The sequence below is a fragment of the Humulus lupulus genome, chromosome 1, assembly GCF_963169125.1.
Source record: "Humulus lupulus chromosome 1, drHumLupu1.1, whole genome shotgun sequence".
In the NCBI taxonomy this organism is placed as follows: domain Eukaryota; kingdom Viridiplantae; phylum Streptophyta; class Magnoliopsida; order Rosales; family Cannabaceae; genus Humulus; species Humulus lupulus.
The window spans coordinates 93,355,119-93,369,184 of NC_084793.1; the positions used below are offsets into that span (position 1 = coordinate 93,355,119).

Sequence of the window (14,066 nt, forward strand, 5' to 3'; positions counted from 1 at the left end):
GGGTAGCGAGTTAAATTTTCGGTTCACCGTTCACCATAACTGTTCTGGGGTAACTAGGGCGTTACAACTTGGTATCAGAGCGTGCCAAGGTTAGGGTTCCTGTAGACTGGATGGGCATGTACACTCATCACTGAAGTCAAGCTCGACTTATGGTTTGGTAACTATTTATGTAGTTATATGTATAACTGCTTAAATATAGTATATATGCTTTACCTATATGCATGAGACACTATGTTAAACCTGTGCCCTGAATAATACATTCTCAGCAACCGTGTGCTAATTAGTACTGAAATTGCTGGAACATACTTATTAATATTGTTGATTGTGGATTATTATGTGATACATGCTAAGTGCTAAATTCTATAAACATGTATCTGCTTGTATAATTATATGACTGTGGAATATGATAATTGTATGCTTGTTCTTGTACTGTAAGGCGGCAAGAGGTTTAGTTATTACTACTTGACTGGTCGTATTGATCATTGTTTCAGCAAGGTATAACAAATAAGAATGAATCCAGGGCAGACAGATGCTTCTGCTGGCCAGAGTGATCAAGGCCAGAATAATAATAGTCAGGGTCAAGAGAATGACCAAGGACAGATTCCACAGCCAACTCCTGCAAACTAGCAGCAGTTGTTTAATGATCTGCAAGCTACAGTGTTGAGACAGGGAGAAGAGCTTCGTCTCTTGAGACAACAGCAAGCACCTGCAGTGGCCAGTGTATCAGAGGCACCTCCTGTGTCGGTGCCAGTAGCTGGGCAGGTGCCTGAGGTTGGAAATAAATGGGAGCCTCTTTATGAAAGGTTCAGGAAGCAACAACCTCCATTTTTTTAGGGTAGTGCAAATCCTGCCAAGGCAGAGCAGTGGATGAGTATGATTACCACTATCCTTGATTTCATGAGGGTAACTGATAATGAGAGGGTGGCCTGTGCCACTTATATGTTTCGGGAGGATGCTCGAATTTGGTGGGAGGTTATTACCTAGACCAAAAATGTTAATGCCCTGAGTTTGGAAGAGTTTCAAACTCTGTTCAACGAGAAATATTACAATGATGCCATCAGGGCGGCAAAGGCTGAGGAATTCATTAGGCTACTTCAGGGAGGTTTGTTAGTCACTGAGTATGCCTTGAAATTTTATCGTTTGGCGAAATTTTCCATGATGGGACCAGAAGAGAGAGATTTCTTTAGGGGCTTCAGCCCAGATTAGCCCATGATGTCCGTATTACCACTGTGGCTGGGGTTACTACCTATGCACAGGTGGTTGAGAAGGCGCTCACAGCTGAGAGTGCAGAGAACAAGATCTGGCGAGACAGTGTAGCTAGAAAGGAGTTCAGGAGGACAAGTCCTCCATTTGTGGGTTCTGGTAGGGGTGGAGGCCCAAGTGAGCAGAAGAGGAAGGTTCCTGGCACTTTCCCAGTTCCAGGTCCTGATAGGCGACCCCGTGGTATTTCTATGGGTCGTCCAGGTGGTAATGGCTAGGGAGCGGAATCCCACGGTTATGAATCTATGGTCATGCGATAGGTTATATTGGTGACCTGTACATCGAGCACCTATCTTGATAAGCTAGTGAAAGGATCACTTATTTGTAAAGCCCCGGTGACCCTATCGTCACATGGCTAAAGGGAGCTGAACCCACCTTAGTGACTTTTGCGACTGTCACTCATCTGTTTTGGACTGAAAGTCCTGTATGATTATTATGATCATTGTTGATATTATATTCATGCTATATTGTGTTTTCTTTCTGGGCTTTGGCTCATGGGTGTTATGTGGTGCAGGTAAAGGGAAAGAAAAGCTCACCCAGCCTTGAGTGGAGAGCTTAGGTGATGCTGTGTACATATGCGGCCGCTTGACCACCACGGCCAAGGAGTTCTCAGAGGAACTAGGGGGTTTACCCTATTTTTGCCGCTTAGGTCGGCGGGTTTGTAAATTTGAAACAGTAATGACCACTTTGAGTTGTAAATAACTTGTAAATGTTTTTTATGGGCCCATGAATAGTTTTATGTTCTAAATAAAATATATCATTTCCTTTAGATTGGTTTTCCACCTTAGCCTGTTAATAACACTTAGAAGCACGTTTTTAACCAAAGGACTCGGGTAGCGAGTTAAATTTTCGGTTCACCGTTCACCGTAATTGTTCTAGGGTAACCAGGGCGTTACAGCCTCCTTCGAACCCAAAAAATCTGGGTTTTCTTCTCCCTTTTCCCAGCCAAGAACCGCTAAACTTTAACCTATAATTTTACCCAAACAAACCTCACTGACCTCAATCAAACTAGCTACGAATTCAAGACCTTAATTCCCCTATTTTATCATAAAACTACCACAATACAGACTAAAGTTCCTCTCCCAATTCATCAGCCAAATCAGAACTAATTAAACCCTTGCAATTTCATCTATATCCAACTTAGAAATTCAAAGATGAAGATTCAGAACCTTACCTCAATTAGTTGTTCAATCTCCACAAGCTTTCAATCTTCTAATCTTGAGCTTAAATCCCCAAGCTCCTAAGCTTAATCTCTGACTTCTAAGCCTCAGCTCTGCCTTTCCCTTGAATTCTCCTTCAATAAACACCAACTCAAGGCCTAAGTTCTGCCCTTTTTCTTTCCTTAAACCACAAAGCTCCATGAAAGAGAGTGAGAGAGAAATCGTGAGAGTGAGGGAGAGATATTTTATTCAGTTTTCCAATTACTCCTACCTTCTAAATTCTGAGTATATCCCCTACCTAGGAAAAGACTATTTTGCCCTCCAAGGTTAACTAATCTTCAAGTTGTCCCTAGGGGTAAAATGGTCATTTTCCCCCAGTCCCCGCTAATTCCTCAAATGTTCCTAATATTTACCAATTAATACTATCATCCAATTAATTACCAATTATTCATCCAATATCTAATAAATCCCAAAATATCCTCTAAATTCTCGAAAATACCCCTAGGCTCCCCTTAGCCGAGTATTAATCCACGGTGTGACTATTTCGCTAATATGCTCACTAGGACCGTCTCGAGCCATACGCTGCAAATATATCCACATGATAATGTGGTCTCAACAATTTATCACATATAATCGCATTTATGCCCTCAACGGGCCAAAATTACAAATATGACATTATAAGCTATAAAGAGCCCACATGCATATATAATACTCACAAACATGCATGTCACATTGTCATATAATCATATTAATCAAGCATGCCACATAATCACCATCTAAACATTTAAATCACACATACACCAATTATGCCCTCCCGGCACGCTAATCAAGGCCCTTAAGCCTTATCAGTGATTTTGGGTCGTTACAGTTAGGCATCATTTTTGGTAAAAAAAAAACCATGTTTTCAATGCACCATCGCACCGGCATCTCAGCAGCATCGTTAGGCATAGATTTTTTTTGGCCTAAAAATCGTGTGTTCAAGGCACCATCACATCAAAATCGTTATGCATCTTTAGGCATCGTTTTTGCCAAAAACTAAGTTTTCAAGGCACCATTGCAATGGCATCGCAACTGCATCGTTAGACATCATTTTTGTCCAATTTTTCAGAGTTCTAGTTCTGAAGAAAAAAAACGCAAATAAACCTAAAATATCTTGTACATAAGTGTTTGAAATCTATAAATTAGTGTCTTAAATCAATATTTTCTGAGTTTAAGTTTCAGAGTAGATTTTTCACCATTAAAACTAAAAAAAAATGAAGAGAGATGTGCTTCAATGGTGGTGGAGGTGGCGACGTTAATGGTGATGAGGATATCAATGGTGACGACAACATTGTGATGTGATATTTTTTCGTTATGGGGAGGTTGTGGTGGTGGGTGGTGGGTGGTGGGTGGTGGTGGCATTGCCTTAGAGAGAGAGGTCGTAGAGAGAGGGAGAGAGTTTGAAACTCTTAGGAGTAATAAAGTCCATTTTTTATAAAATGACACAGTTTGGGGATGCATGCTAATATTGACATGTATTTGAATTAGTATACACTATGAAACTTCCCCTCTCGAGGGGTTTTTTCATAAATACTTACTTTTTATGATTTTTTTTACATTTTTACGGTCCTTCATTTTTTTTTTACATTTTTACTAACTCAAGTTTTCAAAAATACGATTTTAATGTTTCAAAATTACAAAAATACAATTTACACTAAACATCAACCCACAAAACATAACGTTAAAAAAACAACAAGAAAGCAACATGACAACAACCTCACAACAACACAGTGCAACCCATTGTAGCTACCAAAAAAAACAAAGAACAACATCAAAAAATTCATTCTAACATTTTAAAAAAGCAACACATTGCAATATAATATCAAAAAAGCAACTTAAATGCAACACCACAACAACCTCACAAGAATACAGTGTTGAAAAAGCAATTAAATATCAATTAATTGCATTAACTCAAAATAAACAAAAAACAACAAAAAAGCAACATCAAAACAATTTTCCCTGCATTTTTAAATGTGTTAAAAATAAACTCAAAATATTTCTCAAAACAACTAAACATATATAAAAAATAAACTAAAAAAAAACAACTAAACATTAACCTACTACATACTAACACATTAAAAAACAACTAAAAAACAACAATTGGACAACAACTAGAAGTCAACTCATTGCATACTAACATGTTTTTTTTTAAATCAAAATATATCTGAAACAAGTAAACAATAATTAGACATCAACACAACAACAAGACAACTATATATAAACTTAAACAACATAAAAATAACAATACATAAATCTACTACTTAGAACTAACAATTGTTTAGATTATAAATTATACTATTCTATTTTGAGTTTACTTTGTGTGCTTTCTTGTGTTGTGTGGAGTGGTGTCTACTAATATTACATAGATCAAGCACGTACAAGAGTTTAGCTCTCAGTCATGGCTTCCCCACATTTTCAAGATGGTGTGATGTCAAGTGTATTAGAAGTGTTCATGCTTAAATTTTATGGAGTTAGTGAAAGACAGTAACTCCATACTCATGCATGACTAATTGAAATGAAGTTTTTATATATCAAATCCAATCATCTTAATATATATATATATATATATATAATTTGTGTGTGTTGTACATTGCATCAACTCAATATTAATTAAAAAACAACATTTATTAGGTACATATTTAGATAATTTATGAAACAATATATGTAATGAAATACATATTTCCATAAATTAAAAATACCACTTATGATAAATATCATACACTGTCTTACTAAAATTCATTCTACAATGTCATATACAAATAAATAATAATAATGATAATAATATCTCATCAAAGAAAAAGACAAAAAAAATTCTACAACTCATGACTTTCATATTATATATATTTATATATATAATCAACAAAATTTTGAATTCACGTGACTTCAAAGCTATAGCATGTTCATCTACCAAGCAACATACAATATTTCTAGTAAAAGAACTCATGGCACAAGACACCAAAACGCTAGCACTTCTAGCTCATGCAACCACAAGATAACATAACCATACATACCCACTTGTTAGAGAACTCAAACAAAAAAAAAAAAAAAACCACACACAACCCTTCTAAAAGCAGTGTGGTTTTGTTTCTAATCCAAAGCCAAACCATCTTCATCTTCAACTTCACACACCAAAGAAATATGCAGTGAAATGAGTCATTGTAATAGATGACCATTGCCATAGCTACACATCATCATGGTCGTCGTCATAGCTAAGCATCTTCACCTCCACTCCGACCATCACCAAGCTAGTTCAAAAGTTGTTGCAAAGCTCGACAAGTTGCCGACGAGTCTCGCAAAGTTGTCGACGGAACTCGATGAGTTGAGGACACTATCTCCGACAAGGTTTCCGTCACTGGTTGATTCTTCTTCGTTTTCCGACGACAAGCTTCCCGATGAAGAGAACACAAGGATCATCTTCTTCAGTTCACGGAGCGTTGCCATCGGACAGCCCAGGATCGTCTTTTCCGGCTCCGGTTCCATTCAAGTCGACGACAAGCCAGATTGTGGGGTCCAAGTCTGTACAATGGAGATTGTGGTTTGGTCGATCACCGATGCTGGGACGACATGTTCGCGACTTCTGGGTCTTCTTTCCGATGAGTACACGAATGGGTTTTCACAGTAAGGTCTTCCTCGTAGCCATGGTTGAGCACAATGTCGAGAGCTGCGTATGTGAAAGTGAATCGTAAAACTGAAAGAATAACAATAAAAACATAAAATGGAAAAAATATCGCTTGACCGTATAAAAGAAATTTTTTAATATAATGAGGTGTTTCATGTAAAATGAAGAGAGGGGTGCTTCAATGGTGGTGGAGGTGGCAGCGTAAATGTTGATGAGGATATCAATGGTGACGACAACATTGTGATGTGATATTTTTTTATTATGGGGAGGTCGTGGTGGTGGATGGTGGTCGTGGTATTGTCTTAGAGAGAGAGGTCCTAGAGAGAGAGAGGGAGAGAGTTTGAAACTCTTAGGAGTAATAAAGTCCATTTTTTATAAAATGACCTAATTTGGGGATGCATGCTAATATTGACATGTATTTGTCAATCAGCTTAGGAATGCCATTGAGGTAATAGCTTCTATTTCCGAAACTTCCCTATTTTATTCTCATTTGTTATTTTTTTAATTGATTTATTCCAATTCCAAATAAAGTTTACTAAACATGCTAAAGAAGGAATTTTCTAACATTGATTAAATAATAAAAATATTCTAACCTAATATTCTCGTACCCAACTAAAGGCAGTTTACAAATTTTACATATCATTTTTGTGATAATTTTGAACGCCTCGAGCTAGTTAGTCTCAGAATGTTCAACTTTCATAAAGAAACGACAACGTTTTCTTGTAATATGTAATTGGCATCCACGCCAGAGGCAACAGGGCACATACAAGGTCACATAACAGAATCGCATCAGAAGCCGGGCTCCGTCTCAGTCCCAAATTCGAGCAAAAGAATCAAAGGCCGCAGCAAAGGATGCCGTTTCGGTCAGTATTCGATGCCGGAGCGATCAGGTCGGAGTTTGAAAATGCGGGTCTGAACTCAAAATTCATTCCCTTGATATGGAAGTACGTGGTTCAGAACCCCGACTGCGACGACTTTGAACGACTCCCTTCCTTGCCCTCCGCCGCATACCTTCTGCTCCGCTCCAAGTTTAAGCCCCTCACCTCCACTCTTCACTCCGCCTCTGATTCCTCCGACGGCGTCACTACCAAGCTCCTTATCAAGCTTCAGGTTTGGTAATTTTAATCTGCTTTGTTTAACGTATACCATGTGTTTGAAGAAATGTCCATGTGAGAATTAGTGCTCAATTGTTCAGAATGGAGCTCTCGTGGAGGCTGTTATAATGAGGTACGACACCCGTTTGGGGAAATACGCTGGGAAGCCACGGCCTGGTGGTCTCAGATCAACATTGTGCATATCATCTCAGGTGTCATATGCTCTCAATTCGAAGTTTATTTTTTTTATTTCTTCCGACTGTTTTGTTAGTTTCTTCGAATCCTGGTTTTGGTAATTTTTGATGTTTATGTATAGGTTGGCTGCAAGATGGGTTGCAAATTTTGTGCCACTGGGAGCATGGGATTCAAGAGCCAACTTTCTTCAGGGGAAATTGTGGAGCAGTTGGTTCTTGCCTCACGCTTTTCACCTATACGAAATGTTGTTTTCATGGTATATTTATTGCTTGTTCCTATGAGAGTGAGTTTAGTGCAAGTCATGGAGCATTTATATGTGTTGTTTAATCGAGGAGGGTAAAGGATAGTGATGAAACGTGACTATTGAGTAATATATCGAATTTGTTATTACTTAGGTGCTATTTACTTTTTCCATCTATGAAATTTGGAAATTTTTATGTGTTGCTCTCCTGGTGCTTTCACGTTTATAGATACATCTTAGCTGAAGTTTTCTACACTTCTTCTATCTTATTGTCAGGGAATGGGGGAACCGCTAAATAACTATACTGCTTTAGTGGAAGCAATTCATGTCATGATAGGATGTCCCTTTCAGTTGTCTCCAAAAAGAATAACTATTTCAACGGTATGTTGATGAATTGATTTCATTTAAACTTGCTGCCCCACATGAGTCAATAAGAACTGAATCATTCCCTTTTTATGGTTGATTATTCATTTGATAGTAGAGGTCTTAGTTATTACTTATTACGTTAATTTTATTTGTGACCTTCACAAATTTCTCTATCGAATTTGCCATTTATGTGTGAATAAGTGACGGGTTCCTTGTTTTATACCATGGCTAGCTTGCTTCTTCATGGCCCTATGCATCTTTTTTAAATTTGCCAAAATCTGTAGTAAGGTAGGGATATCATAAAACGTACCTTCTCCATTGTAGATGACTGATCTTTTTATTTATTATTTTATTTTGGTTTAGGCTGTACGAGCTACAGTTTAATAAGCAAAAGATGTATCCCCCTTTCTCTAGGTTTTAAGAGTTCTAAATCTGGACAGTGCTGTCATCCACAAGCACATAACTAGTATTTTTAGTAATATAACGATGAATGGGAGATCAATATAGGAAATTAATGTGAGATCCTTTTATTTTCTTATCTTTCCACCGTGGTATTTCTCCATTTTCTTTTCTGCTGCCTTCAATAGGTGTCAGATGGGAAATTATCCTTTGGTCATAGTTATTTGTTTTTTTTTTCTTGCTTGGTGGTCATAGTTATTTGTTAATGTGTAAAAATGTAGTAAACATTCCATCTGCTGTTGTATTGATTGAAATTCATTCTTTTGTAGGTTGGTATAGTTCATGCGATCAACAAGCTTCATAATGATCTTCCTGGTCTAAACCTAGCAGTTTCGCTGCATGCACCAGTTCAAGATATTCGTTGCCAGATAATGCCTGCAGCTCGTGCATTTCCTTTGGTAAAACTTATGGATGCTCTGCAACAGTACCAAAAAATTAGGTTTGTTGGACCTCATTGTTCTGTTAATACTTTGCAATATTGACATCTTATCTCACTTTGGTCTACCTGCACTCTCTAGTCAACAAAAAATCTTAATAGAGTACATAATGCTTGACGGGGTAAACGATGAAGAGCAACATGCACATCAGCTTGGGAAATTGCTAGAGACACTTGAAGTGGTAAGCTCTTAGTTCTTATAATATAAAATGGAAGGGAGCTTATGGAAACCTTTAATAATTTTTGCATGCCGTGTGCCTGCATGTCCCATTTGCATCTTTTGCATGGTCCTCTTAATGAAGAGTTGTTACCATAATCAATTGAGGGCAAACATTTTACGTTAAAACAACACATCATGTTTTATTTATAAGTATGTAATTTAACTTGTATTCAGTTATATAACCTCAATAGTCGATATCAATAAGTAGTTTTAACTATTGCCTACTTATAACCTTCTGCATTTACCTGTTTTTTGTCAATCAGGTTGTGAATTTAATACCTTTCAACCCAATTGGTTCTCTAAGTCAATTCAATACCAGTAGCGAACAGAGTGTATCCGAATTTCAGCAAATATTAAGAGGTACCTACAACATCCGAACAACAATTCGTAAGCAAATGGGCCAAGATATAAGTGGGGCGTGTGGTCAGCTAGTGGTGAATCAATCTGATAAGAGGTCTAACGAAACTCCACCCTTAATAGACATAGAGGATCTTCGCATCAGATAGGCCTTCGGGGAAGCGATATATCATGTCAAATTCTGGTCAAGTAGTGAAAATTTTCATTCAACTAAAGTTACTAAGCAGGAATGATTTTTGTCATGTCATTCAAAATATATGTATAGCTGTTTGAGCTCTAATAACAGTAAAATATTGTCCTGGCATTCCAGGGCTGTTTTCTAAACTTCAAAAAGTTGATCTACGTGGAATTTGATGGTGCAGGAAATGATGGTGTACAGTGCAAAAATATGGCTCAAATTCGTTTGCTTTCTGTCAGTATATGGCCAAAAATAAACTAACAATTAGCAATATATGCAAGCTTCTTAAAGATTGCATTAGAAAATAGAAGCACCTTTGATTTAGGTTTATAGGGAAGATTTGATCCTCTCAAAGTTAATTGTCTATATTTTAACTTTTAAGATCACAATTATAGTCCTAACTCGAACTCATGTTAAAGAGAACTACAAACTTTTTTTTTTCAGCTCCAATCTCCTTTATACTTTATAATCTTAAATTTCAAAAATCTATTTATAATTAATTAGGTCACCAACCTTTCCAAAGATTCATTTTTTTTAAATTCACCAAAAAGAAAAACAAAAAATGAAAGATAAATTGGACTTAACACATTTGGAACACAGTCAAAGATAGATGTAAAATTTTCAAAATCAAAACTTGCTTTTTTTATTATTTTTTATTTTTTGTTCTTGTAATCAATAAATGGAAATGAAATTTTGACATACAATTACGTACCTTTATCTTAGTACACTCAGAAATGAATATAAATATATTATCAAAATTCTACTACCACTCGTTGATTAGGAAAGGAAAAAAAAATAGCAAAATTAAATTTTTAGAATTTTGCTTTTATCATTGGAAATAAACTACATATGTTAATACAAATTTATTTCTTTTTGGTTTTGGTTTTTGCAAATTTTACAAGAAAAAAAAAACAAAAATAATTTTTTCTCAATTTTATGGGAGTATTCCATTTAAATCATTAAAATTTATGGGATTTTAATTCCCAAAAAATATGTAATCATGGATATTTTCCTTCACATACCTCCAACTTTCTTCTCTGACCGCTACCAAGTGGACGCATTCACCCACAGCTCTAGTAACATATCTGGAAATATTTGTATTCTCTGGTCTTCTTCTTTTTCTTCTGCAGTGTTCTTCTTCAAGCCAAAACCACCAAGATCTTCATCCATAACTCCGACGACATCTCCAGCAATCTTCATCTTCGTTTTTGTTGATCTTCTTTTTCTCTTTCTTATTTGAATTTTTTATGCAATCCTCTTCTTCAATAGTTTTCAAGTTTATGATTTTGCGTTTCAGATCACATCAGAATTTTTTTTTATATATATATTTGTGGCGAAAATAACTAAGTTTTACACTTTGTAATACTTAAATACTTAATTCTTTTTTTTTTTGCAGCTAAAATACCTTCCGTCACATTTTCTTGGCACCTGTAGGTATCTGGCCGTTAAGTGTCAAGTAGATGTCTACATGACAACCTCTGATTGGTCCAAATTTTTTATTTTTTATTTTTATTAAAAAAATATTTAAATATTTTAATAAATAATTAATTAATTATTAAACATATATAAAACAATAAAAAATAAATATAATGTTCATCTTGGTCCTCAAATCCATTCATCTTCTTGAAACCTAGATTTTAAAAAAAAAATCGTTGAGTTCAAGCAAACCCATATTAGATTCAATGCTCACTTAGTCTTGTTAGGAATAATGCCCTAAAAGCATGTAAAGACATTTTATTGGTTTTAAATAAAAGTACAATTTTATTATATTTAAATGTTATAATTATTGTTTGAATTAATTATATAATAATATCAAGAAAATTCTCTATTCATTCATGATAATATAATCTTGTATTAGTACGAGAGAATTAAGATCATATATAATGAATAAAATAGTTAGTAACATATTAAAGTAAGGAATCTTTAATGAATGGTTGCTAGTACGGTTTGCTAAGCATACGAGATGCACGTAATCTAGATTCGGATTACTGATGTGGATAGATATCTTAGTAAATGTGTTGTATATATGTTATACCCAGATTTCGAGCTATGTTAAATGTAACCTCGAAAGTTGGATTCACAAACGATTGGACTCGCAAGGTTTAGAGTATGCTCCAGGATTAATATCGAGCCTGAAAAACTGAAACGACCTCGAATATGGTGACCTCGAAGTGTTCATGATCTCGAAAGGTAGCTCCGGAGACGCATCTATCCTCAGGGATAACCTCGGATCAAGGGTCCCGAGCTCGATGCACATATGATCTCGAAAGCCGTGTGATCTCGGGAGATGTCATTAGCCCGAAAGCTGACGAGAAGCCTGGGAGGCTAAGGCCTTGGAGATATATGATAAAACCTTGAATATCTATAAGTGTTGTCCATAAGAGATGTAATCTTCATTTATTACTGTAAATCCCCTAGAATCGTGGGATATTATTTGATTAGTTATACGCCCCCTGGTCTTCAGGGGACGTTTCCTTTTATATCTGATTATAGGCATTTAAAGTCATTTATTTTATTTACACAAAAAGAGTAACTACCCAAAATATGTGGGATAGTATTCTGCAACCTTCTCTATAAATAGAGAGGGCATGCATCATTGTAAAGGACCGAAATTCTGAACCTTGAGAGAAAACTCTGAAGAATTCATGCTTAAGAATTTTCAGAGATAATCTTAAGTTTAATAACAGAGACTCGTGGACTAGGCAGATTTACCTGCTGAACCACGTAAAAATTGTGTGTTTGTGTTGTCATATTTTAATTGGCCATTATCAGTTACTGTTTACGTGCTCTTCTTTCACTGTTGACGAAAAACGGTGTCAACAATATAATAGAGATTATATATGACAGGACCGACGAGAATTAATTATCTTAATAAACTTGTCATTTGACGTAAATATTTAATTCTTGTCATAATAGATGTACATTTGTAAATCAGTCTAAATCCTGAGTATTCATGAACTTCTGTTTATGTTTATTGGATCTTTTGATTCACTCGTTAATGTGTCTTAGAATAATGAGGCTAATGACTTTTGTTTTGGAGATTCAATATCATGGATGGCTGGGAATATGAATTACAATATTGGAATCCATGCATTTCTAACAGATCGAATATTGGTTCCCTTAAGGGTTGATTCTGGAACTGAATAGTTATTGAGTTCAAATCTATAATTAGATTATAGATTAATTATTCAGTATTGAATTAATGGTACTTAAGGATCAAGAGGTAATTAGAAGGGTAAAACGAAAATTTTGACAAGCTCTAATTAACGAGCCAATAATGGAGGACAGAACTACATATATTGATTAATAGACTACTAGAGAAAACTCAGTAAATATAATTCTATAAATACTTAGTGCAATTCCACATTTATAGTGGGGTAATCATGGAATTAATAAATAAGATTATTAGATTAAAGAGTTTAATTAATAATCTGATTTATTGGAGCTTCGTATTATAGGTCCATGGTCCCCATATCATTTTTGTCCTACACTGTCAAGGGTAAGGATGTCAAAAGAAAGATTTCTTAAGAGAAATGACTAAATTGCAAATGAATTAATTTTTCAGGCCAAGGAAATAATTATTTGATAATTATGGGGTAATTAATTAATTGTGAATTAATTAATTATTCAACTATATAGTTTTTATTTAAAAATTATAGGTTAAAATTAATATTAATCTTGTTTGGATTAATATAAAGAGAGAAAATAATAAATATCTTATTGTTATCCCCAAAATTTGAAAACAATGACGTGGCAATAGAAATGACAAATGGCAAGGAATGGTTGGGTGACCTGGCTTAGGAGTGACTCGGTAAACCAATGAAGAATTTTGACTGACCGGAGAAGGGTCATGACTGACCAGGCATGACCTTGTCTGACCAGTCACATGTTTGTCTGCCCAAGCGTGACCTTGTCCGACCAGTCACGTGTTTGTCTGCCCAGGCATGACCTTGGCCGACCGGTCATGACCATGTCCGACCAGCCAAGTGCATGTCTGCCCAACCAAGTGCATGTCTGCCCAGTCAGATGCGTGTCTGCCCAGTGAAGGTGTGGTCGACCAGCCTGAGTGAGATATGGATCGACTAGACAGAGCAGGGCTACGCAAAGATCCCAGAAACGACCTCAACAAGAATCGGTCTTGGCTTGCGTGGGAATCTCTCAGTTTATCCCATGAATATAGTATACTGTTATATTTTGAATATTATTGTAAATTAAATATATTGAGAATAGCAAAATATCCTGATTATGGGGGGATATCATCTGTACGATCCTGAGCCTATAAATATAAGGCTTATGGCATCATAAAGGGGACTTTTTTTGGGGAACTTTGGATTCGAATTCTAATTTTCTAGAGAGAGAGTACTTGTATTTGAGAGAATTCTTGTATTCTTGTAATCTGCACTGAAGAAACTCAGTTGACTCAGGTTCATCTGATCTTGAGT

General features: G+C 35.8%; 1 protein-coding gene across 1 annotated transcript; it reads left to right on the forward strand.

Annotated features, from left to right (window-relative positions):
* Window positions 1-6,706: 6,706 nt before the first annotated feature.
* On the forward strand, window positions 6,707-9,812 carry LOC133796029 (uncharacterized). The gene is made up of 7 exons (XM_062233512.1): window positions 6,707-7,188; window positions 7,274-7,384; window positions 7,489-7,623; window positions 7,885-7,989; window positions 8,703-8,872; window positions 8,952-9,051; window positions 9,353-9,812. Exons 1-7 carry the CDS (start codon window positions 6,931-6,933, stop codon window positions 9,593-9,595), a joined length of 1,122 nt encoding a protein of 373 aa, XP_062089496.1. The 5' UTR covers window positions 6,707-6,930; the 3' UTR covers window positions 9,596-9,812.
* The last annotated feature ends 4,254 nt before the right edge of the window (window positions 9,813-14,066 follow it).

Bases quoted from the DNA above. Each gene is read 5' to 3' on its own strand.
- LOC133796029 (XM_062233512.1), top strand. From the start codon at position 6,931: ATGCCGTTTCGGTCAGTATTCGATGCCGGAGCGATCAGGTCGGAGTTT. The intron at 7,624-7,884 runs GTATATTTATTG...TCTTATTGTCAG, and splicing joins TACGAAATGTTGTTTTCATG to GGAATGGGGGAACCGCTAAA. The intron at 8,873-8,951 runs GTTTGTTGGACC...TGCACTCTCTAG, and splicing joins CAACAGTACCAAAAAATTAG to TCAACAAAAAATCTTAATAG.